This window comes from Dioscorea cayenensis, chromosome 1, assembly GCF_009730915.1.
Source record: "Dioscorea cayenensis subsp. rotundata cultivar TDr96_F1 chromosome 1, TDr96_F1_v2_PseudoChromosome.rev07_lg8_w22 25.fasta, whole genome shotgun sequence".
NCBI lineage: Eukaryota > Viridiplantae > Streptophyta > Magnoliopsida > Dioscoreales > Dioscoreaceae > Dioscorea > Dioscorea cayenensis.
The window spans coordinates 967588-993554 of NC_052471.1; the positions used below are offsets into that span (position 1 = coordinate 967588).

Consider the following 25967-nt stretch of genomic DNA (forward strand, 5'->3'; position numbering starts at 1 on the left):
ATGGATAGCAAGGAATCAAGTCACACGTGTTAAGAGGGGTTAAACTATGGTCTGACCTGAATCCAGCCTTTTAGATCATGATACACTGTACATATTTAGAAATTCTCACATACATACCTCAGCAAGAGCTTCAAATTGCACCCAACAGCATGACAGTTTTTCTTGAAGAATTTCTAGAAGCTCCACAATTTCAAAACAATAATCCCAGTCTGACATCTCATTCAATGGTCCAAAAAATTGTATCACATGACATTAAAACCACCATAATACTCACTAATCTTACATTGAAACTCAAATTTCTTTAAAATCACAAGGTCTACAAATAAAAGGCTTAAATTTGTAAAGGTATGTATGCATGCATGCGGTGGAAGCATAGCAGACATGTTGATGTGATCATCAAAATCCAAATAAACAGTTGCAAAAATAAATAAATAAATAAATAAATGCCAGTATTTAATGACTATCACACCACCATTTGTTGGCATCCCTAGCTAGTCAATCAAGATGAATAACAGAAACATAACACCAACAATCCCAAAAGTCATCAGAGTGAACAAAAAGGGAAAATTAACTCACAGATTGATATTTCACAACTGTAAGCAAGGGGCGCATTGGTGAATCAGAGCAAACAGCTCCGGATTTTCCCATTACAGGTGCAGTAACAAACAGCACAGAATCAACAATTCAGGATTTTTCCTAGCATTCTGATAGAACATTATACACTATGAATGCTGAGAGCATAAATGATGCGGTGTTACCTTTCTGATCTACGGACATATCTCTCAGGTCAGTTTAATATCCATCAAGCTGCCCAACTAACATGACTAATACAAGTCAAACTTTTATAAGCATTGGATGCGACATTGTCTTTCATATTCCCCTTCCAAGTAAACATAGCTGATATCAGTTTTATGAGGTGGTAATATGGCCGTGAGAACAACAAAGTGAATAATCAGCACTTCCCCCAGAGCACAGGCATGCTCAATAAACACAAGGGTTTAGAACAGGTTTGATCCATACACGGCAAATGTAGATGAAATTAGTCATCTGCACCAGAAAGTTGTGTAAAGCTCCAAACTGTAGAGACCAGGATTGTGCGCTGAAGCTATCAACTCCATTTCAATGAGCCTATTGAGTGCAGGCGGGTTATTACTCCCATTGTTGCCAATAAGAGATCCTACAAGATGGCCAAACAATAAACAAACAGACTAATCAAAGAAAGAATCGATAATTCAACAGTGCACAGCTAGAAGAATGACTACAAGTGAAATACACAGCACTGGGGTGGAAAGAAGAATTTCACTTTTACCATACCATTTGCCCACAACTACTTCAGCTAAAAGTGGCGATGAACTCTACCTGGTATTACGGTTCCATAGCTCCCAAGCGTAGGTGGTGGGAGACTCAACTGTAAGCCATGCATTTTGTTCATCTCAGTTATGCGATCAGGCATGCGATTCATTGGAAAAGATAGTAGTAAACCTCTCGGCAAGCCCTGAAAAGAGTAATATGTGGACCAATTTTCTGGAGAAGGCATGTGCTGAAATGTTGAATGGCATGTTATGGAATCAAACTGTGGCCCATTAGAACGGAGCACATCATGTTGAGGGCAAGCTTTTATAGGATATGGATGGTGAGGATCAGGATGGTTGCTTTCTGGACCCATCAATTTCATCTGAGAATTCAAACTGGTGTTTTGATCCATTCCAGGAAACAAAGATCTCATGTAATTCAATGGACATGGAAATTGAGTAGACACCTGGCCTCATAAAGCTTATCCAAGTCAACTAAGTCAGAAGGGCCATTTATAAAAGCTGGTCGTAGTGAATTAACTCGCCCAGCATGTCCAGAGTCTTTATTGATAGTCTTAAACATCTTATCTTGAAGCTGTTCAGGATTCAATTCAAGTGGCTCATTGTCTCTATTTACAATCTTGCCAGAGTCAGAAGTAACAAAGTTCAACAAATCACCAAGCATAATTACACCTTACTTAGGAAGGTGAACTGAAACAGCTGCATCTCCAAAAACCATGCGACGATATTTGGAACCACCAGGAAATGAGTTGTATCCACCAACCCAAAGGCCTAGACCTTTATCAGTTCTTTCTTCTTGACTGCAATTAGAAGCTTCCACATTGTCTAGTTTCTTCGGTTGTTTAGACTATGGGTAGGGGTAAGAACAAGATAAGTATGAAGTTGTGATTCAAGAGACTGATGAATATTGGAACCACTGATCCTGGCAATGGGATCTCTCTGAACTAAGAGAGGAGCTTGCACCAAATGCAACTCATCCATTAATGCTGCTCCAAATAATGCACCCATTTTGAAATTTGTAATAGAAGTAGTATCAGGAAGATAATCAATCATGTTGACGGATGATCCCATCACATCCATAATGGAAGATGAAGGCCCTAGCTTGTACAGCAAAGAAAGAAGGTGTTTTGACGTGTACTCATCCATAATGGTTTTTTGCCCCACCAATCTAAAATCCAACTCCATCTGAGGTTCCTGAAAATGCTCTGGTCCTGAGTTACTATCTTTGACCTCATCCAAGATGAGTTGTTCAAGATCTTAACAAGTGACTACACCAGACTTAAATCATTGCCATCATTGCAATAGAGCGGCTCAGGGATTCCAATAGTCAGAAAACTTGAGGTACTTCTTAATACTTCCATGTTCTACAAAAGGCAAATCTGGTTTGTTGAACAGTGGGAAATTGGCATCAGAAACCTCAGTGAAGTTGTCTTCTCTTTACTAGCAGTCAAAGAGAGCAAGTCCTTCGATGAAATATTTTCAACAGGCTTCTTTTCTACAGTAAACAACTGTTATTATTTTAGAGAATATGAAGCCAAGCCTAAAATGGTACACAGAAATTTAAGTTTACCTTCATTGAGAAACCAGTTGGTGAACTTTGAGGACTCAGCCAAGGCGGGATTCCTCATTTTCACATTTTCTTCATCATCTTGATGCTAAAAAGAAAAATGCTCGATAAAGGGCAATTGACCCCTCCTCATCCAAGTTTTACTAAGTACCACTAAATTACTAATACATAAAATATGTACTTCACCCATAAGATATTCTAATCCTAAACTTCAGTTATGCCGATGGGTTAGATCAGGACACCACATGGTATGAAAGCACACACCATTGTCAGTTCGTACCGAATCATAAAACTCTAGTTGTGTAGCCGTGAAGGCAAAAAACTATCATTTTACTTTCATCATTATTATCATTGAGAATTACACAAGATCTTGCCATAGTTACTTAAGCCAGTTGCTAATGCCAATAAAAAGGTATGATGAAGACTATCTGATATAAAAGATGAACTTCTTTTGAGCAAAATAATCACATATGTGAATTAATTAGCAGTATATGAGGCATGTGAGATAGGTGGCACCCTAAAAGCATCTATTAGGCCTAGATTAAAATGCTCTGGGCACTCCGGATGAGAGGGATGACACCTTTATTACACCTTGAAGATCGTACACTATGATGCTAAGTTATAAACAGTAAATCTATCCAACAAAATAAAAATATAAATAGATAGTTATTTTGTGGGAATTTTATACAAAGTGCAATTCTAATGTATGTTTCATGCCCATTTGAATATATCTCCAAAACTAATCATATTTCAACAAAAAAAAAACCTGGGTGTGTAAATACAACAAAGAAACATGAAAATGTAGTAAAAGAATAATGACTTTTTTTTGCATCACACAAACTGTAACCAGTTTCATGAAATAAACTGTCTTTTGTGCAACAAAAAGGACATGACTTAGAAAATAAATAAATAAAAAAATAGAAGAGAGTACTAAAGCAGCTATTATTTATGCATCTCTACTAGTGATTACTTTTAGCTACCAGCATCTAGTAGGAGTTTTTTTTATCACAGTGAGGCTAAAATATTGCATTCTGTGCAAACTGTAAATGGCACCAGCCACACCACATCCACATGCAGCACAAACTCTGTTTTACATGAGGAGGACATGCCCGAAAATTTTGACTAGCCAAAGTAAACTAGTTGATTTCAGTTATAAGTCATGGCATAAACAAAAACCATCAAAGTGCTTTCTTTCTCAGAAAGAAAGTGTTTTAAACTCTGCCAATCTCCACTTTAACATCTCCTTGTGTTGCGTTGGCATGAGTATCTAGTTGTCTTGCATACTGATGCTACCTACCCTATGATTTGTTTGAAGAAAAGCAGCAAAGGCGATAAGAACATGAAGATAGAAAGGACGAGGATTTTTCCTTCTCACATAATTTGAGGCAATTCAAATCTTAAATTGTTCCCAAGTGTCAGAGGAAGGCACAGTAGAAGCAAGTATTTCTTCAATTGGATTGCTGAACTTAACAAATTCATGAATCACATATTAGCTAATTCGGTCGAATTTTCAGTTTAGATGATAATTTTTCACATTAGAGGGCTTACTGAGAAGGAAGAACTCCCAAGTAATTAAGTACACTTCAGAATGTCACCCTCATCTATGGCTTCTTCATGGACTAAATCACATACTCTTGAGATGCAGAAGAAGCAAGTCATCAATAGCAGGTTATACCTCCCTTCACTGTAAATAGTCTCCTGTTAGTGAACAATAATGTCAGAAGGACAGAAACTATGAATTCAGGGAGCATAAGAGACAGTGAGGACTCGTTGTTTGGCTACTCATGCATATCACTTGCATTGTTGTTTCATGCCCATCTGATATTGTGCTCAACATATGCACAATTACATGGCTAGGAGTTTAACAAGAATATTGTAAAATTAGCAGGGAAATAATTGACAAAGAAACCACAAATGAATTTTTACCATCAGATGTAGTCACACTGAACAATCTTCTTTACAATGTATTTTCCCAAGTATTCAAATCCATTGCAGTATAAAGCTTCAATTTCAACTCGTTTTCCCATTTCTACCATAAATCCCAGCTCTTCCCTGTATATATCCTTCAAGTAAAAAAATCACAAAGGAGAAGTTAAAATAGAACCCCAGTCAAGTTACTTTAGAAGGTAGTTTTGATTAAAGAAACAATGAGAAAAACATGAGGAAAACATGTTACACAGTTACTTGCGTAACCAAGTAACCAACAAGTTTAACTTATTCCTCCTATGATGCCCTGTTTTTCCACTATATTAACTTTGGATCCTCAGTCAAGCAACAATCCAAATGGATAGTAGACTTTAAACACAATCAAGCCAAATTTATTAAAAACCAATCCTGGCAGCATAAAGTTAATTGTTCTTCCATATTAAGAGAGAATTTGAAGCATGTCAACAGTTTATTTCACCTAAATAAATTTGCCACAAGCACTACTCAATGTTAAGGGGATTGTTAGCTCGCATATCCACATTTGCTATAATATTTAGGTATCAGGAATAGTGTGCATAAATATGATATTAGGAAGAGCACGTCAAATATGAGCACTCTTTGTGCTAGCAGTCTGACAGGAAAGTGAGGATACTTTAACACGTCTCAAGTTCTCAGGCATTTAGCTTGCATGACAAAAGACGGTGATGGTCAATAGACTGTAATACAAGCAAAAAGGACCGTCACACACCAAAACTGCAAAGCTAACAAAATTTCTATATGGAAAAGGCATGTACCTGCAACAGATCAGACGACAGTAAGCTTTTAGCTATTTGTAAGTCCCGAGCCTTCAGTTGGACCATTGAATGTTGAGGTATAATATACAAATCATTTCCTCGAAGTCCAAGCCACTTAACATTGCAAGCTGTACATGGAACAGATAGAACCTACTCCATGACTTTATGTTCAAAAATGATGAAACATCACTGATTCACTGGTGCCACAATTTACCATATCTGTATGCTTCCAAACCCATCTTTATACTTCCAAATTTATAAGTGCATAGTATTGCAAGTCCGGCTGGGTTCCTGCATAAAACCTGTTACGGTACATTCTTGGATAAGTATCCCAATAGACTGGTCAAAGAGAACTGAGTTCACCAGTCCACCAAAGCCAGGATCGGCAGGGAAGGAAATGCTTGTGATAATCTATGTAGAAAAAACCTGTTTAAAGAATCAAGCAGGGTTAAGCTTAGAAAGAAATCAATGCTAATCTAGTAAACTCAAAGAACATCTATAACAAGAAGACATAAATTCTTGATCGCGAACTAAAATGCATTCAATTATGTATAAAGAGATGGTCAATAGCTTATTAGTAACAGAAAATAACTAAATAAAATCATGAGAGTCGATATTTCTGTTCTTAAGATCCAACAGTTCCAATGCTTCTGATCCAGCAATCAGCTTATTCTGAAAAGTGAATAGAAAGAAACAAGAAAATTGGATGTTGTCATGATGGAACCAGGGATAACATGATTAAACAAACCGTGATAAATGCATGGTGGCAATAGGGGCATAGGCATTACTCATTGGGTTTCCACCAATGAAGCGTTTTTTGACAAATGTGGATAAGCCACGTGTCAAGGGCAGGCACACATGATGAGCTCAAACGCAAGCTCTACAACACCTATCCCCTCACTTTGCACGAGCTGAGGTTCAAACATGTCTCCTCAATAAGATACAAACACCCTACATAGAGAACCTAATACCAATAGATTAAACGATCATTGCCCAATGAAGGTTTCATTACAAAGCTCACACCAATAAATAAAAAAATTGCAAGATTTGGAAGAGTAAATGAGAAAAACCGTCTCACTTTCCAATTCAGTGTATATGCAGTAAAAAAAGTAGGAAAGAATAAGAATAACATATGCCAATACTATTCCTAAGTCATAAACCAAAAGTTTTGAAGTTGTCAACCATATTAAAATTAACAAGATTCAAATGAACGTAGTAATGCAACCAAACAATACTGCTAAATTTATCAATATCGTAGAATTTCAGGAGTTCCAAAACTGTCAAATAATCTACAAATAGCTAATTGGCTTCATAAACCAAATCAGTTGATAAACTTACGTAGAAGAACTAGATATGCTTTGCTTGCACCGCATCATCCTAAATTTTGTACAAAAAACATAATGCTAAGAATCACTAGGTCATCTCTTAACTAGTGTTGTACCTCGTTGCAATATCAGGATACCCTTTGGCTGTGATCAGAATACATGGTATCTGATTATACAATTGATCCTCAGCCAACCTTTGGAAGATAGCATCCTACTCCCAAATCCAAACACATAAATCAGCTCATGAACAAGAATACAAGAAACCACAATAACTTACAAGTTACAACTTACAAAAAGAATATATATATATATAAATAAACTTATTACCTTCTCAACTACTATAATATACCGAGCATCTGAACTCAAAACCAGCTTACTCAATACATTTAAATCTCCAGTGATAGCATATCCAGAATTTCCAACCAGAGTACAATCAACAATCTCATGACCAGGCACCTTCCATTACATCAAATTCCAAATCAAGCACAAAATGCTCAGCATACAATAAATCAAAATAAAACCAATTAAACTCCTTCACCTGAATCAATAAGCGCCCAATGACTGCCCCTCTGCTTGAAGCCATGATCCCAAGACTTTGCCTACTGCATCGGAGCAATGCAACCACATCTACATTAACACAAAAACAGACGGCAAAAGAACACCTGAAAATTTAGCACAACCTTGCAATTTCCAATTAACATAGGAAACGAAAAAAGGAAAGTGGAAGAGATTATTTTTCACCTTGAACGGTTGCATTGACTAGTGACTGGGAAGAGAAGTAGTCAGGCCAATCAGATAGCAACTTGTAGAAGAGCTCCCTTTGAGTGACTACCTTCCCATCACCCAAGATCCGGAAGCACAGCTCCATCACCATCCACACTACCAAGAAGGAAACACAAAACCTCATCTCAAATCACACGATCGCATCAAAAACAAACAATTCAAGAATACCTCTGATGAAGGCCTTGGCATCTCCAGGTCCCCTGAGGGATCTCGTGATGAAAGAATGGGAGACGTAGACTGAGGAGACGTCCGTAAGCAGGCTGCGACGAATCCCAGCATTCTTGCCATCCCTGCAGATCTGAGATCAGGAAACGATGTCAAAAAACCAAGAGAGAAGAGAAGAGAAGGGAGAGAGAGAGAAAGAGATGGAGAGAATACAAGAGGGAGATCAGGAATGAAGGGATCGGGAGAGGAGATGGATTTGAGGAAGTTGAGGACGGCGATCTCGATTCGAGCTCGGACCTGGAGACAAATTGGATGAATGGAGATGTGAGGAATGGGATTGAGAGAAGAGAAGGGGAGAGGAAGAGAGGACCTCAGAGGGCGAGAGGATGTCGGCGGAGCAAAGGCGTTGGTCTGCGAAGAAGAGGGAGGATCGAGAGAGATCGGAGATCGCCATTGGAGATATAGAGCGAGCTCGCTTCGCGAGGGGAATGTTTGGTTCCCGCTTAAAATCATTATATAGATTTTAAAGGATCTTTTTTCAAAAATATATATATATATATATATTTTTTTCTCTATTGCCCCTTCAAAACTTCAAAATTGTTCTTAATAGCCTTGTGTTTGTGTGTGTTTTTCTCCCTGTTAGTCCTTAACTGATATTTTGGGAATTTGAAGGTGTGAAAATAAATTTTATGTCAATAAGGGAACACCGACCATGCCCATCTCGTTTATTTATGTCATACATTTAAAGTTATTAATTTCAATTCTATATTTCACTGATCCGATATAATAAAAAAAAAATTATTACATTTTTCAAGAACGCGCCTAAATATAGAATTAACCCCACTAACAGCATTTGGATCAATTGATATTGAATCCCTTGCGTAGGGCGTTCGTTTTGGGGAGGGACCCGAAATCGAACCTCATGTCCTAGATGAGGGCATGTGGGTCGGTGTTGAACCTTACTCCCCACACGTGCTAGTCTCTGGGTTTTAGTACTTGTCGCCTTTCTCAAAAAAATAAAAATAAAAATAACCTCTTAACACACTTATACTATGTGTTAGGCTAAGATTAAAAAGATTTTAGCCTGAAGCAAATGAGAAACATGCATACATGAAAGATTAAAGATTTTTTTCTCATATTCTTCATTGTATTTCCAAAAATTATATTGGGCATTTCAAAAATACATGGATTTACAAGAACATTAGGTTAAAATACAGAAAACAAAAATGGGTTTATTCCTGCATACACAGCAACAAAAACAGCAATGATATATTTACACACATACCAAAAGTCAGAAAAACAAGAACAATAGAATTAACAAAAACCCAATACCCAACAGACTCATTCATTTCAATAAGTCAATGTGTACATGCAAAGTCCTAAAAAACAAGCACAAAACACAGGTCTGAAATTCAGACCACCTTCATATTCTTAGTATTACAGTGCTAGTCGAAAACAATACAGTGCAAAAACACGAACAAGTAGCTCAACAAGAAGAATAAAGTTGCATGTAATACAACAAAGACATAGATCTTGCGCAAAAAAAATTACAATAAGAGCTTACATCTTTCCCAATTTTCATTGTACAGCAAACTCTACTTCAAACATCCATATCAAGCAGAACTGGTCTACAATAAAATTGAAATGTATTCTATCATTCCCATGTCTCCATCTGTACAATGAATATTTCCCCCTTACCATAATCTTAGATCTTAATCTATTATTGCCATTACCCTTTTTTCCAAATTCCAACTCTCTGAATCCATGCTTTATCACTTCTTTGTGAACTTTTCAACCATTGTATTCTCCTTGATTCCCTTAATGCTTCTAGACACATTTCAAACAGATTACAAGCATCTTCTCAGCATGTCGAGTGTTCATCTAGAAATTTTAAAATGCAGGAAAACTACAATCACTTTCTTCAGCCTCTACTCAGGCACTTACATGGAACTTTACTAAATTATAAACCATCCATGAGCTACAAAATATCATGTTGTAATATTTCCTCAAGAAATTATGATAGAATAGACATTCAGCACCATAGGGTGGTCTTGTGTAAACAAATTTGAAAGTTGTTATCATTAAAGAACAACATCCTTCCTTCATTGCACTCTCTAACCTTGTTTTGCCAGATGTTTGAACTATATATAGCATTTTATGCTATATATCATACCATAGACAAAAAAATTATCTAAACAAAAAATACCTTGCATTGAAACTTTTTCTCATGAGATGAATACCCTATATATGCAGCAAACATCAGTGTCATATCCATATATGATCATATCACATCCACCACCATGCCTAATAATTTTCACAATCAACTGGTTACGTACTTATAAGGGCTAGGACTAAACATTCCTATCCCATTATGATCCCTCCCCTAAAGAATGTAATTTCAAGCAATATAAACTTAATTATGAGGAATGGAAGCAGGATATAAGCAAAATACATGCAATTTAATACATAGGGAAGCTATTCAAAAGATTGATTGCCCTCAGTACTATAGCATCTAAAATGGTTGCTTCACATTCAACAAGTAAATAACAATGACAATATAAAAATACTACCAAAGTAGTATATTTTCCCTCGATACAAAGATTTTCAATGTATATTTTGTATTGCCCTATTGTTAAAAAGACCTTATTGCAAAGTAAACATATTCATAGATCCACATGCAAAGCAAAATTCATAGAACAAATAAGAGTTTTCAATTCAGCATGAAAGGTTGATGGATCACACATCATATAAGTCACTAAGAAACCATCTACTTATCACAATCATAGAAAGAAAAAAGTGCCATTTAAGCATGTTAAACAGTCAATTAACTTACATCCAACTAAGCTCTCTCACAAAGGATACATCATGCCATACAGCACCAAAAAAATCTCTGAACTTGCACAAACCAAATAACAAAAGTTCACATTCCAAGCAAAGAATCAAGGCCATTAACACTATCTTGAACCACAAAACTGATGAAAATGAAAAGAGAGGAGCTTTATCTTACCTACTCACTGTACAAAAATTAACCTTAGTATCCAGCCTTCAACCAACCACTGCTCTTTGTATTTATCCACCAAAAAATGAAAAGAAACCTCTTTTCTTGGGTTCCTCCTCAACCATGACTGCCTTCATACTGTCCTGCTCGGCTAGCCTCCATGCAGCCTGTTCGAATGCCAGCCCCGCCATTGATGGCGGCTGGTTCAGCACCAGCGGGTACCCGCGGTTAGTGCTCTTGATCACCTCTGCGTCATCTGGGATAACACCAAGCAATGCCAAGCCTAGCATTTCTTGCACATCGAGCACAGACATCATGTCTTCCCCGCGGATGAGATCCGTGCGCACACGGTTCACGATCATCTTGATGTCGCGAATGCCGTCGCACTCCAGCAGCCCCGTGACACGGTCGGCATCACGGAGCGCGGTGATGTCGGGGGTGGTGACGAGCACGGCCTCGTGAGCAGGAGCGATGGCGGTAACGAAGCCGGCGTCAATGCCAGCCGGGCAGTCAATAAGGACGAAATCAGGAGGCCCGGATGAGCGCGAGCGGAGAGCGTCAACGACCCAAGTGAGAGCCTTGGGGCCGAAAGCAAGGGAAAGCTTGGAGCGCGGCCGAGAGATGCAGAGAAGCTCAAGGGATGACCATCGACGGTCACGGACTAGCGCCTGGTCGAGGCGGCAGTCGCCATTGAGAGCCTCAGCAGCAGTGTAGACGACACGAGACTCAAGACCGAGGAGAAGATCAAGGTTTCGTAGGCCGGCATCGGCGTCGACGGCGACGACGGAGAAGCCATAGCGGGCAAGGGAGACGCCGATGTTGGCGGTGGTGGTGGTCTTGCCGACGCCGCCCTTACCGGAGGTGATGACGACGACGCGCGGTGTCTCGCCGGAGAGCTCCGGCTTGCGGTTCCATTGGAGCATGGAGCGAATGGGGATTGGAGTGAATCTGGTGCGATTGGAGTGGCGAGGGTTTAGGGATCTGGTGGAGAGGTGGGGAAGAGGGTGGAAGGAAGCGGGGAAGGAGTAGGGATGGAGAGAGGAAGCCATTCAATAGGGTTGGGAGTGAAAGATCAAAGAGTGTCCGCCATGGAAGCAAGGCTTGAAGGTGGAAATGGCGAGGGATTTTGGGGACCAGGTCTTGGTACTATGTTTGCTGGTCTAATATGGGAACTGGGAAGAGTGAAGATAAAATAAATGATTATATTACTTGTATGCCCATTGATAAATGATTAAATTTTCAATTTATAATAATAATAATAATAATAATAATAATAGATGATTTAGAGAAAAAAAAAATTTAATCAAAGACGAAGTGATCTATTGATAGTCAAAAACGTAGCCAAATCCCGTGACGAATCCTGTAATCTATTAGTAGTAAAAAAATAACCGAATCCCTGTAATCTATTAGTAGTCAAAAAATAACCGAATCCCATTTAAATCCTTTGTAAGTGATGAGAACTCAAATCAACAATCACCCGTTTTTTTCAATACCGGCTAGCACATATGGCCAGTTCTAGCACAATTGTTTTCATTATATAAAAAATAGATATAAATTATATCACCTTTATTAATGAAACCTGATGGTTAAACAACTACGTATGAAATTAGGAATGAACTTATAGAAACAGTAATTTTCAGATTGAAAAAACCTAATACACTTACATAACATAGTAGAAGCATTGGCCCCAGGCTCTGAAAAATCTGAAGTAAAAAAGTATAGTTCACAAATCACAGCATATGATGTGCTAAAATAATTGGTTAATTTTCCACTAGAACAATAGCACAACGATGTGACACAGGCAGTGGACAAGTTCTGGCTTGTTCAACCTTCATACAAGAAACATGGGTTGGTTTGTGCTGGAACTGGAAATTTCATATATTACAGCAGCAAACGGGAAAGGGATTACATTTCCATCACAGAGATTTCAAGCACATTCAGTAAAGGACTACTTCATATATTTCTGTAGAAATTTGCGATGGAAGTCATTTCTGATGGTATCATTGATGAATCGTTTAGGGGCTTTGGTTTCCCCACGAGTCTGGTTCTTGAAGACAACATCATCATCCCACCTGTATCATTGATAATGGCATAAGAATGTTTGGAACCATTTAAAATTATGTGTGCGTGTGCGTGTGCGTGTGCGTGTGTGCGCGTGTGTGAGTGAGAGAGAGAGAGAGAGAAAGAGAGAGAGAGAAGGAAGGGGGGAGAGAAACCTTCTCTTGACATTGAAGGATGTAGAGTCATTGAGATTGATCAACGGGTTGCCACGCAGCAATTCGGCCTCTTTAGCCTTCAGTTCTTCTTCTTGTTTCTCCCGATCCTATAGAACACAAGAAGTACCAATTTTCAAGGTCAAGATGGTTAGCAATGACTAATGGAGAATATGTGTAGGAAGTGCTATTAAGGTTCCTCCAGCATATCCATCATAGCTCCTAGATGACAAGGATACCAAAACACGTGTAATACTCTAATAGAGCTTCTTTAGAAGCACCCATGAAAACCAAACTCAGGTCTAAGGATTTCAAACATCATCTAGACGAACTGAAGGATTTTAAAAAGGAAGTAGTTGAAAATGTAGAGAGAACAAACCTTTCGGAGCTTTTCCTCAGCTCTCTCTTTCTTTATCCGTTCAAGCTCAGCCAACAAAGCTTCAGTGTCATCCTCATCATCATCATCGTCATCATCATCACTGCAAAAGCAAAATGTATTTCGGAAATTTACGAGCTATGTAGGAATCAGGACAGATGAGTGGAACAATAAAAAAAATATACAACTTCATGCAAAAAATTGAAGATGGATTAGAAAGAGTGATAAAGCACCACATCCAGTGTTTAAATATGCCGGTGAAGGCAATCTCAGTATCAAATTTGGCAATTAGATAATTTACATATTTCCCTAATTGCTGAAGCAACACGGTATTATGGCATAGCAGAATATGATGACAGCAGCAGAAATAGCATAACATGTTCAAAATAATTGTAATGTTTATGCTATCGAATAATTAACCATTACATGCTATCAAACAATTAGAGTACTCTGCAATAGGAAGGTAACCAGAAAACCTGTTTTGCTAAGCTTTGGGAGGCAAAGAGTGAGAAGAGGTAATATTTAAATCAAATCAATCAAATCCAACCAAAAGATGACTGGAAAACTATGGATGGTAGCAAACAAGACTCTGCATTACTCCTCGTGTGATATTGATCAATTATAATGACATAGTGGATCAAAAAAGGTATTAGAAGTTAAATCAAAATAAACCTAATATGAATTTATGAACATGGTCAGTAATAAAATATAAGAATGCATAAACATAATTATTACAGAATTTAGCAAAGCACGTGGCAGCTTTCCTTTTGATATTTAATCCCAAAATATTGAGCTCATGAGATAAGATTTGATAAGGGGACTCATAAATGCAGATTTGATTATTTAATCTGGACCATTAACAATTCACCTCTTGTAGTTATTCCAGATACTTACTCAGGAAAACAACTTAAAGTAGGCACCTATTTAACTAGTGGACTCAAGGAAACTAAGCGCTGGGAATGGTTGACTTTGAAGAAAACCAATCATATATGTAAGATGGGTCAAATCTAGAAAACAAGACAACAGACATTCACATTTCTCACCATGCTATCATAGTACAGTGTTGGCCACTCAAGGATGCATGCCTATCTTTGGCAAGGCTTCAACCTCAACAAATCTGCCACTATGATCAGATGACTCTAGAGAACCAAGTACTGTAACCACCCTGACTATGAGGAAAACCAATCATCATAAGGATAGAATATGGTGCCAGACTAAGATATCAAGGCAACATACATTTACAATTCATGCCCTGCCATCCTATTTCAGTGTCGGTTGTTCAAGAATTCACACCACATTTTTGCAAAGATTCAACTTCGACTGATTTGTTGGTTTTAACCCAGGGACCGAAGGGAACAAAGAACTTGGGAGGATTGTGTGTAAGGAAAATCAAAAACCATCCTTGCGAACTCTAGGGAACTAAGAATTTGGGATGATTATAATTTATAAGTGTCAAAAGAACCAATCATTACAACAAGAAGTCATTAGTCCCAACTATTTGGAGTCAGCTACATTCATCATTTCCTTCCACATTGCTTAATCAAAGGTTAAAGGACTACTAAATCAAGCACAGACATGTCATTACGTAAAGTTTTTGCTAAGCACTTTCTACATCTACCTCTCCCTCGCCCTCTTCAACAACCTTCCACCTGGAGACTTCTAACTTTCTTATGAGAGCATCTACAGATCATCTAAGTACATGTTTATACCATCTTAACCAATTCTCTTTTAATTTGTTAGTTATAGATGTTACTCCCAATTTATTTCAAATAAATTCATACATTAATCAATTCTTCCTAATTCATTCATTAATCAGTCCTCCCTAGTCACAGCTGGCATCCATTTCAAAATTCTCATTTCAATCACAGTCATCCTTTGAATGTGTTGTTTCTTAATTGCAAAACATTCTAACCCTTGTTTTTTAACTGTTCTAACTATAGTTCTATAAAACTTACTTTTCAATCTAAGAAGTATTCTACAATTATATAAACCTCCAAAAGCTCCCCTGCATTTTACCCAACCTGTCTTTATCCATTTTGTGACATCTTCTACAAGTTCCACATCATCTTGAATTATAAAGCCTAGATACTAAAACTAATCTCATTATCATCTATTCCTCATTTCTACTTGCCTTATTACTAAAATTACATTTCACATATTTCAATTTATCATTATAATATATAAAATGGTGGTGGCTTCAACTTATTTGCTTGTTTTAGTTAAGGACTCTATGGAAACAAGAACTTCAGATGATTGTGAAAAAAAACAATTGTCTCAAGAATATAAGATGGTGTCAATCTAGAGATCAAGGCAACATGCATTCACATTTCTCACCACAGTATCATAATACAGCATTAGTTGTACAAGAGCTCACACTGTCTTTCGCTAGGCTTCAACTTCAACTAATTTGCTACTTTTATAGACATCAGGGCTAAGACACTACTTATCAAAATTTACATGGACATGAAACTTCAACATGAGGCAATAAGAACTGAAATCTCAACAATTTTGAAGCGGCTATACTGAAGAGAATAACATCACACATACATACAAATTAACGTCTCTGAACCAAACATCTAGCACAAATATGAGAAAAAGTTCTACAAATTGGATCAAATAATTACCTCTCATTGTCACTCTTGGCATCGACATCAGAGTCATCAGCATCTATATTCTTTGGAAAAATCCGGTCTTCAATCTCCTTCTTACCCCCTAAAAAGAACAGCAAAAAAAGCATCAAACAAACATCTCATACCACAGCATCACAATACACAACCCATAGTAAAGCAACGAACACAAATCAGCAATCCAATTCACCTTCTAGCAAAAATTGCCCAGATGACGATCCCTTCCTCCGATCCCTATCCTCTACAAACACACATACAAACACGAAATCAAGATACCGAAATTTTCTAGCCGAAAAAGAAATAAGAGAAGTCGAAGATTTCACAATACCAGAGTAGGACTTATCCTTGGAGGAGAAGTGGCGGCGCTCCCGCTCCTCGAGCTCATCACGGAGGTTTCTCTTCTGCACCTCCTCCTGCGTGTCCTGCCCTTCCCTCCTGCAATCAAGCAACACATCTAGCTCTGAAAATTCCGGAGAAAATCGAAACCTAGGGTTAGAAATTTCCGATAAAATCGAAGGAGATACCTCGGCTTGAGGTTGGTGTGAGAGGCGAGATCCCGAGAGGAGTACTTCTGGGAAGGGCCGAAGATCCGGGTACCACCCTGCTCGTTGCCGCCCTTCGCCGGAGCCCACGTCGGACGAGCCGCCGTCGTCATCCTTCGATCGCCGCTCCGATGATAATGATGCCCTAAAGAAAGAGAAGGAGAGAGAAAGAAACAACGAATTGGGATTTGGTCTTTTAAGGCGGTGTGGTGTGGGGAAATATTAATTAAGAAAATTAAACAGATTTAGGGCCATAAAAAATTTTGGATATATATATAATACTAATATTTTTAAAATTAATCTCTGGTTTTAAACTTTTAATTTTACTACTTAAATTATTATTGTTATTTAAAAAATTTTGTCATATATAATTTTTGTGTCTGAGCCTGAGAACAAATTTATCATAAAACATTATTGGGCGACCAATTGAAATGCTTTTAGAGATGATTTGATTAAAAAAAAAATTAAAGTTTATAAAAACCACTTACTTAAACTATTTTCTATCATTAATAATTAAATTATATTTATTTATATTTTAAAAAAAAACACCCAACCCTTTGTAATTTAGACGAGTATGTCTTTTTTTTTCAATTATATGATTGAGACATAATAATGACAATAATAATAATAATAATAATAATACGTGAAATAATTTACCCATATTGTAAAAAAAAAAAATAAAAATTACTTTTCCTAAATCATTTGCATAGGAAATAACTTCAAAACAAGACAAGCCATTTGCATAGTAAATAGAAGCATGCAAAAAGGAAGAACACAAAATAAAGCTAATCACTTCAACTCTTCATTCACATAAAAAAGTAATCACAACATCAAACTATTTTTAATACAATTCTGGGCAATATATTTTTCCATAGATCTGCCTAAATAGCAGCATTATTAACATGAAAACTCACCAACAAAAGCAAAAACATCATATCACACTCTTGACAATATTCACAACAATAGATGAGGGGGAAATTATAGTATTCTGTAGAGTATGAAAGCTGCAAACTTAGGATCCTGCACAGATGGTATCATGCAGTATAGAGAAAGGTGAAGTTCTTTGGAGACGAAGCACAGACCAGCAAAGTCTATGCATATGTCTAATCAGAACTCTGATTAAAACTTGTTGTAGAAATTTACTTTGTTACCTCCATTGCTTCCTCTGAGCATTCTATTGATGACAACAGAAGCAGCGCCATTTCTGAGGAATGGATCCTCACATGAATCTTCAGCAATTTGCAGCGATGATACAGCCTCTGCGGCCACTAATCCTGGACAGATATCTGACCCTGTGTATGTCTCCTCCAAACAAGGAGTTCGGACATCTCTTACATGCATCACATGGGGTAAAGAAGGCATACTTCTCCGATCATTTCTTTTGCAGTCTAGCCTGCAAGTATTGGGCATCCATCCCAGCTCTTCAACTGAAGGCTTTCCAAGGCTCGGACAACCCAAGAATAGGCTAACATTGCTGTTGTATTCCCAGGGGTTGTAATCTTTATGACTGTTCAGCAAAAGTTGATAAGGTTCATCAGAATCTTCCCCTAAAAGTACATGCAGAGCTACTGCCTCAACTATTGCCGCACCCTCCTCCTCCAGTCTTTGTTGTTCTTCAATCTTCTTTTGCTTCTTCTTCTCTAACTCTGATCGTATGGCAGCTGAAGTCGCCAGGGCTTTTTCAAGGCGTCTCTTTTTCTTCTCAGCCTGCTTCTGCTTGTCTAGCTCATCTTTAGCATGTTTCTTCTTAGCCTTCCTCAAGACTGGTGCTGGCTGACCACATCCAACTCTCTCCATAATTATAAGGGCCTATTCGTCGAAGTTTCTATTCTTAATTTCAGACTATTCCTTTCAGATAGCTAATATAATGCAAACTGCATGATCACCTGATTCACCTCCCTAGAATTCAAAAACCTAAACTCCTTGCACATCCACAACAGTAACTTAAATCAGCAGGAAACACTTTGGTAGTTACTGTTCTAGACCTACACCCATTCAGGCCTGAAAGAATATCTCATTTTACGAACGATGCAGTCCCAGACAGAAACAACAGGAGAGAGAAGGAGAGAATAACGATAAGCTTTGACTGACGCATCTGACATGGCTTTCTTCCCAAAGTTCTCATGCCCCCCGGAGTCGCCCATATTAATATAACACAGGTGCATCAAGAATATGGTGGCAAATGTCCAGAGTTCCAATCAAATAGTTCATGTGGTCTAGTTACTGCAAAGAAGAAAATTTGTTAATATTTGCACAAAATTTTAAATACACATAAAGATGAAGAAGAAAAAGCACAAAAGATGCTATTTCGCAGAGTGTGATATAAAGCATTACTAACATCAATGTTTAAGAAACTCATGATAGTCAACTCAAAAGCTCCGACCAGCCTTCTTGATTTGGTTGAATCCAAAAAGTAGATAGGTAGGATATCGACATATTACTCCTACACTCAAATAGACCCTCTAAAATCACAAGAAAGTAGTTATTTATATAAGATAAGAAAGGCATAGGATAAATGGTCTATTTCAAAGAATAAAACTTTATTTGTCTCATCAGACATCAAATGTGTGTGGACATTAAAGAGGCACTAAGTTCAGATTAAGAGCATCCTAAATTTTCTGCTATTGGGTGGGGAATAACAATAAGAGAAATGAAGAAAAACAAGCTTTGAGGGGATGAGGAATAAGTCCTCCTATCCCTTTCATGTTTGAGAATATTACCATTAAAATTATATATGGCTTAACTTCCACTTGAATAAAAATCATTAATATAAACTAATAACAGGATATTTGTAATATTCAACATAGATCACTAGCATAAACTCATACGTTAACATTTACACCAACAAAAAAAAAAGAAAGAAAAAGAAAAAGAAAAAAGGAATACACGTGTTCATAGTTTGTCAAAATGATTATTAACTTATAGCAAAAAAAAATGCTGTGCACAAGATTACGGGATAAATACATTATTCTCAAGGGATGGATTAAGCTAACATCAAAATTCACCATGATTAGCTTAATCAGGATTAAGATAGGTTAATCTCAACAATTTGGATTACAAAGTCAATGTTTGCTCTTAATCAAGGATAAGGGGCTTAGTCCACCCTTATCCTCTATCTGGACACTACCAAAAGAATCACATTTCAGATTTAGCAGCAACCCATAAACCTTCACTGGCCAAACTCTCCTCTCTTCACATACTATGGCACAATAATGCAGCAGAAAACACATGCATGTGGACAATAGTGGGATAAGACTTAGAAGAGCAGATTAAAAATTGTCACACCAAATTGAATTTCACTTCAATATTTTCTTTTTTAAAAAATCCAAGTAGGGTTTCAGTCGTGTTTCTTGTAAAAGAAGATGCTAACTCTGAATCATTTCACATGTGTTAGGGTTACCTAGAAGATTTTAAGTACTTTTTTTCAAAAAGATTAAAAAAGAAACATAAGCTCAGAATTCACAAATGCATATGACACTTAAGCCTTCATTTTTGACTTCCTCACCTTGTTGCTTCTTGCAAATTATCAATATTCTGAAATCATAAAATCTGCCCTTTTAAACAAATAAACTATGTCAAAAAAATAATATAATAGACCTAAAAGTCTTTTTATATTTTTAAAAGATATTAACATCTAAGTTGCAACAATTGGTATAAGAAAGGAACCACAGGTCCGCACTTAGATTGCTTGAATAAAGGAAAGCATTCATCTGAGCACCAAAAAACTGACTACCTACCTAAGATTTGAGGGCTTGATTTTATTGTGGAAAATAGAGAAAAGATAAAAGAAAATATTTTTAAAAGTTATAGATGTTTTCTTTGATTAGCTCATTTTTGGTTTGCTTTCTTCATCCAACCAAACACAAAAAAAAACATATTTTTCTCATTCTCTCTTAATTCCTCTATTTTCCTCAATACAAATAAACCCTCAATCCTCTGCTTCTCAGAAATCTATATTTTCGTTTGAGATCTCTCCCGGACTAATTTTCCCCATAAAATTTTCTCTATCAAACATCAGAAACTATCCATCTCGCATATATACAAACAATCAAAACCCCAATTTGATCCGGAAATCCCAAATCCACAACCTTTAGCATCAAATCAGATCCACGAGCACAGTGAACACAATAAAAACATTCACATATACAAAAGAACATCAACAACCAAAAAATCCACAAATATTCATCCAATAAAAAAACAAACAAAAAGAAACATCTAAAGACATCAGAAGGATCGATCAAGAGCGCGAGAATCCCATCACCTGACTATACTATAGCACGAGTAATCCGATCCAGACCGGTTCCGGGCTCATCAAGCAGACGCCATGGCGAATTCAAGCTTCGAATTCGAGGGCTTTTGATAGCTAGTGCGAGAGAGAGAGAGAGAGAGAGAGAGAGAGAGAGAGAGAAGGGAGTGAGAATGAGAAGGATCGATGAAAGGAAAGCTGACCGTGCATAGCACGTGAGCAGTGACGGTGTCCTGAAGAAACGAACAAGGAGGGGTATTCTCGTCATTACATGCAAAAAAGAAAAAAAGTTTTTTTTTTTTTGTTTTTTTTTGAAATGGTGAATAAACCACAAATATATTAAAAAAGAAACAAGCTACAAAAAGGCCAGTGGCCCTAACAACAAGCCAACAGGGGCAATACGACACCACAAGCAGTGGGACACAACTCCCCACAAAACAAAATCGCTCTATCATTCTACTTATTTATTTTAACTAATTTATATAAATTAAAAAATCAATTAATATCGGTTAGTAATCTAAAATTTATATTATTTTTTTAAATTATGTTTGTAAATATAATTTAATAAAATATATAGTAGAATATAATTTATTAAAAATTATGAAAATAATAAATTTTAAAAAATAATGTTTAATACTTCATAAATTTTTTTATATATACCATTAAAAATCTCTAAAATGAGACGTATAAAAAAGCATGAGAAAATATTACCAAGAAACCTCGACTTTTTTTAAAATTTATAGTCATAATATCTTGAATAAGCATCAATATATTAACTGGTTTTTTATTGATTTATTGTAGGTGTTAAATGAAACTAAATAATTTTTCTTCAAAAATTTCAATGAATTAATTATCACCATCTTTATTAATTATTATTTTTATTAATTATCTCAACTAAGATTAATTTTTCATATAATTTTAAATGAATTGATATATATTATACAAAAGTAATTTAGGTGCATTATAGCTCCCAATATTGTTAATTCAAAATCCTGCCAATAAAATTATTTTTCATTTTACATAAAATAATAAATTTTCAAACCCACAAAAATTTTCTAACATCTCAAATTTTTTAATAAAATATGAAAAAACTACATAAAAGACGTGCATTGATGTAAAATCAATATCTCAACAGCTCTTTACTCCTCACCTTTCATTAGTTGATATTCGAACATGTATGCTCGGAAGACACGAACACCCTCCGTAACACACCAAAGCCAAAAGACTTGCAAAAAAATTAGTGGCCTGAGGTTTTTTTTTTTTAAATAAAAATAATTAAATCACTTATTAATAAAAAAATGACGAAGATAGACAAGTAAATATAAGTTATCAATCTCTAAGCCACAGAATTAAACCTTATTATTTAAGTAAAATTAATGAAATACCAACCCTTACATTGTAGGTTGATATATATCTTAAGAAACAATTAGGGCATGAGATGAGATGAGGTGATGGAGGTGATGGAATGCAATGCAATGGCTGCTATATATCTTGTTATTTATTTGCCCATGTTGAGGAAGAGGCCTTCTTCTATTTCCATCACTGAAAGCAAAGGAGACAAGAAGAGAAGCAGTGGTCATCTTCATGATGATCATTTTCTTGTTCCTGCTCATCTTCATCATCAATTCAAAGACTTTCTTCTTTAATTCAAATTGTTATGAGATTTTAATCTGTATATATATACATATATAATATGTTTTACAAGTTATAATTGTTTTATATTATAGGAAACATGACAGCTAAATAAACTTGTTTAATTTGCTTTTAGGAAAGAGTCTTCTGAATCACATGCCACATTAAAAAGGAGTAGTTTTTGATTGTCTTATTTTAAAGTAAAGTGAAAGTAATGCTATCAAAATAATAATAATTTAAATTAAAAAATGGAAAATGGAAGTAGATACAACTAGAAAGTCAACCCTTGGAGCTAGCCTTCCAAAAGTTCAAACTCTTATTGCTGAATTATATATATATATATATATAGATATATATAGATTAATTAAAGGCAACAAGTTGATAAAGTGAGGTTTGATGAGAATCAAAACATGTGGCTCTGATTTTTCTAACTGAAGCCACTAATTCCTTCATTCTATTTTAAAAAGAAAAAGAATTAGTAACATTTTAGTATAAATTAAGCTTCTCTGATGCATTGTTGCTTTAGGAAGTACATGTTTTAAGTTGACTTAAACTCCAACCTTGATGGCATCTTCTTTTTATTTGGTCTCATGATGCATGCACATCTTGATGCATTGAATCCAACAAGAAAGACAAGATTATGCTACTTTAGTTCTACTTTCAAAAAAAGAGAAATACATTTGAACATATCCAAGATATCAAAGTAATATTCACAAAATAAACCTATGAGCAATTGAAGCCAAATTAAGCAACATGTGAAGGCATAGAGTTCTTGATCCAAATCCCATGCAATGTAAGTAATCTTATGTACCTCATTTGCTAGACAAAACTTAGTTAATCAGTCACCAACTTAGTTGCAATATTTGGATAAAATCTAACCAGACTTCCAAACTCTATAAAAAGTCAAGTGTTTGGAGACCAACTTATCTGAAAACAAACCAACCTTTTACTCTTTTCCAACATGAATCCATTTTTCAAGATCTCATTGCTCCATGAATCATATTCATGATGTAATTAAATAGAAAGCAAAACTTCTTAATTAATTGATCACTATATAATCACTACACAAGAACAAACACAAGAACACAAGAGTTTGCCTTTGTTTGTTTTCTCATATATTTTGATACAAATGAAAAATCAAAATGGTGATAATTCTAGTGGCCAAACCTTACTTAGCAATGGATCAGTGAAGCATGGCAAGAGATGGAGCTTAATGGGATCTTCAAAGATTCTGAGAGTTTTAGGGAATATTCCTGGTAGGGTTGTGGTGGTGAGTAAGCAGAGAAAGCTTGCATCTTCTTTTCATCGTTTAGGTTCATGTTGATCCCTTTAATATATATTTATATATAGTTGTTTAATTACTAGTGTGTTTGATTGAGTTTTTTGCTTTGATTTATATTACCTTTTGTTTGATTTTAATTAAATTTATGTCAGATTTGAGAACATAATTTTTCTTTTTACAAAAATGAATTTATATGTTTTGTTAAATTGTATATAATTAAATTGTAAAAAAATAATTAATGAGTAATCAGATAAATCGCTACTTCATTGAAATAAAAAGTATTGGGTGTAACCAACGAGTGAGGAGCCCAAGCGGTACCCCGGGTCCTCTCGTGTTGGGGAGGCGTGAGTTTGATTCCCATAAATCGCGCTCCCCGCTTTCCAGAGGGTGAGGACGTGGCGGCGATACCCCGCCCTCACGTCATGCCTCGAGGGTTGGCGCTTGTCGCCTCACCCAAAGTATTGGGTGTAGAAGTAAATTATTTTTAACAAAAAAATTTAAAGAGTGATGGGAAGCTATGTTTTTTTAAAAAAATTATGGAATTTATTTCAAGTTGTTGAATGCATATGAAGCAAAAGACATGTAATTATGATGTTTTTTTAAATAAATTAAAATTAAAGCATTCACTAAATCACTTTTCACATTGAAACAAAAATAATTCATAGAACACTAAAAAAAATCTTCAAAACTTAAAACAGCATGCTCAGTTTGACTTAAATAATAAAATAATACTAATAAAAATTAGATAAAGCCATAAATATATTGAAAGACAGACAGAAACTTCACTTGACTTTCTTGATCACTAACTTGCCTTTTTATGAATAATTTGAAGCAATTCAAGCAAGTTGGTTTAGTGGGGGCATGAAAATGGCAACAATCATCCCTCATAAAAAAGCTCACCAAAGTCTTGATATATATTTAATGCCTAGCATTTACTTGGATGTGAATCAAGCCATGAAATTATTTATAAAGTCCAAATAAAATGCACCTCATTTATTTGCCGGCAAAAAAACATTAAGATACGTGTCTCATATCCTTCATCAAAGTCTCATATAAAATATCAGTTACTTGAGCTTCACCTAATCCAATATTCCAAATTTCCAATGGCAAGCCACATGCATCAATTCATGCATTCATTTATTTTTTATAATTATTTGGCAGGCTTGTCACTTGGTCCAAAAAGTGTGCAAATGTTTGATTTCTGATATAACATAAATTTATATTTATTATATTTTAAAAAAATCATAATTCAAGGTGTTTAGGTAAAAGAGGGCAAAAGTTTGTCCATAAAAGGAAAAACTTAAATTACTAGAAAATCCCTCCAATTCTTCAAATAAAAAATTTATTAATTTTCTCCTATGTAATTTTTTAAAAATTATTTATCATTAAATTTAAATTTATTTAGAAATTATTAATATATTCTTAATTTTTTATTAGTTTTAGTGATGACAAATAGTAATATAGTCTCAGAACGAAACATATGTTTGTAGCTAGGTGTATTTGGCACAAATATGTTTATAGACGTTTAATCACATCTATGTTAATATGCCAGCAATGGATCATAAACCTGTTAGTAATTGCTTAATGATAAGGTGCACAAACGGTCATCTGGTCACACAAGCACATCAAAATGATTTCGATGTTTCTGGAAAAAAAAAAATGAACGCAGGAGCTCATCAGAAAGTCATAAACATTCCGTAAAAAACTTTATCTAAAAAGTAATATAATGATTTAATTTATAAATAAAAAAATATACAAGGGTATATATGTAATTTCATATGTCTACTTAGGTCCTTACAAATATCTCCACCTCCATCTCCATCTCTTTGCATCATTACTCCAAGACCAAGAGCACATCCCCTTGCTAGTTGCCACCACATCTCCGGCGACTCCGGGAGAAAAATTCCGATGGCCGGAGATATCGATCACCACCGGACAAAGAAAAAGATCATTATGGAAAAAGCACTGCCTGAGATCACATACAAAGAAGTCATAGCTTTGGAAACCAGCCATGTATCTCAAGGTTGCTGCACTGTTTGTTTAGATGAGTTTGAGAAGATGGACAAAGTCCGGTGGCTCACCGGATGCCGACACGTGTTTCACCTTCGCTGTATTGACCGTTGGATTGATTCCGGTCACCTAACTTGTCCAATTTGCCGGGCTCCACTCTTCTCCGGT

The 25967-nt window shown here is 36.0% G+C and overlaps 5 protein-coding genes across 6 annotated transcripts; all 5 read right to left on the reverse strand.

The window, feature by feature from the left end:
- Positions 1-79: 79 nt before the first annotated feature.
- LOC120261057 lies at positions 80-3374 on the reverse strand. The gene is made up of 3 exons (XM_039268766.1): positions 2884-3374; positions 1360-2808; positions 80-1177 (listed from the first exon to the last, which is right to left on the reverse strand). Exons 2-3 carry the CDS (start codon positions 1724-1726, stop codon positions 1044-1046), a joined length of 501 nt encoding a protein of 166 aa, XP_039124700.1. The 5' UTR covers positions 1727-2808; positions 2884-3374; the 3' UTR covers positions 80-1043.
- Positions 3375-3379: 5 nt separating this feature from the next.
- LOC120260933 (meiotic recombination protein SPO11-2) lies at positions 3380-8336 on the reverse strand. Of its 2 annotated transcripts, none has more exons than XM_039268565.1 (12): positions 8244-8336; positions 8087-8170; positions 7877-8006; positions 7667-7804; positions 7464-7552; positions 7253-7381; positions 7042-7136; positions 5964-6026; positions 5815-5891; positions 5601-5728; positions 4807-4943; positions 3380-4564 (listed from the first exon to the last, which is right to left on the reverse strand). In XM_039268565.1, the coding sequence occupies exons 1-11, from the start codon at positions 8325-8327 to the stop codon at positions 4809-4811; spliced, it is 1152 nt and encodes a 383-aa protein (XP_039124499.1). In that variant the 5' UTR covers positions 8328-8336; the 3' UTR covers positions 3380-4564; positions 4807-4808. The 2 variants fall into 2 exon arrangements, with proteins under 2 accessions (XP_039124499.1, XP_039124585.1); XM_039268651.1 differs by having other exon boundaries at positions 3380-4578.
- Positions 8337-10641: 2305 nt separating this feature from the next.
- On the reverse strand, positions 10642-12035 carry LOC120260017 (putative septum site-determining protein minD homolog, chloroplastic). Its single transcript, XM_039267465.1, has one exon. The coding sequence runs from the start codon at positions 11918-11920 to the stop codon at positions 10943-10945; it is 978 nt and encodes a 325-aa protein (XP_039123399.1). The 5' UTR covers positions 11921-12035; the 3' UTR covers positions 10642-10942.
- Positions 12036-12544: 509 nt separating this feature from the next.
- LOC120260025 (protein CWC15 homolog) lies at positions 12545-16804 on the reverse strand. The gene is made up of 7 exons (XM_039267473.1): positions 16612-16804; positions 16416-16522; positions 16278-16328; positions 16085-16172; positions 13464-13563; positions 13088-13194; positions 12545-12943 (listed from the first exon to the last, which is right to left on the reverse strand). Exons 1-7 carry the CDS (start codon positions 16740-16742, stop codon positions 12820-12822), a joined length of 708 nt encoding a protein of 235 aa, XP_039123407.1. The 5' UTR covers positions 16743-16804; the 3' UTR covers positions 12545-12819.
- Positions 16805-17403: 599 nt separating this feature from the next.
- Positions 17404-21072, reverse strand: LOC120263667. Its single transcript, XM_039271631.1, has 2 exons — positions 20891-21072; positions 17404-18852 (listed from the first exon to the last, which is right to left on the reverse strand). Exon 2 carries the CDS (start codon positions 18424-18426, stop codon positions 17749-17751), a length of 678 nt encoding a protein of 225 aa, XP_039127565.1. The 5' UTR covers positions 18427-18852; positions 20891-21072; the 3' UTR covers positions 17404-17748.
- Positions 21073-25967: the final 4895 nt, after the last annotated feature.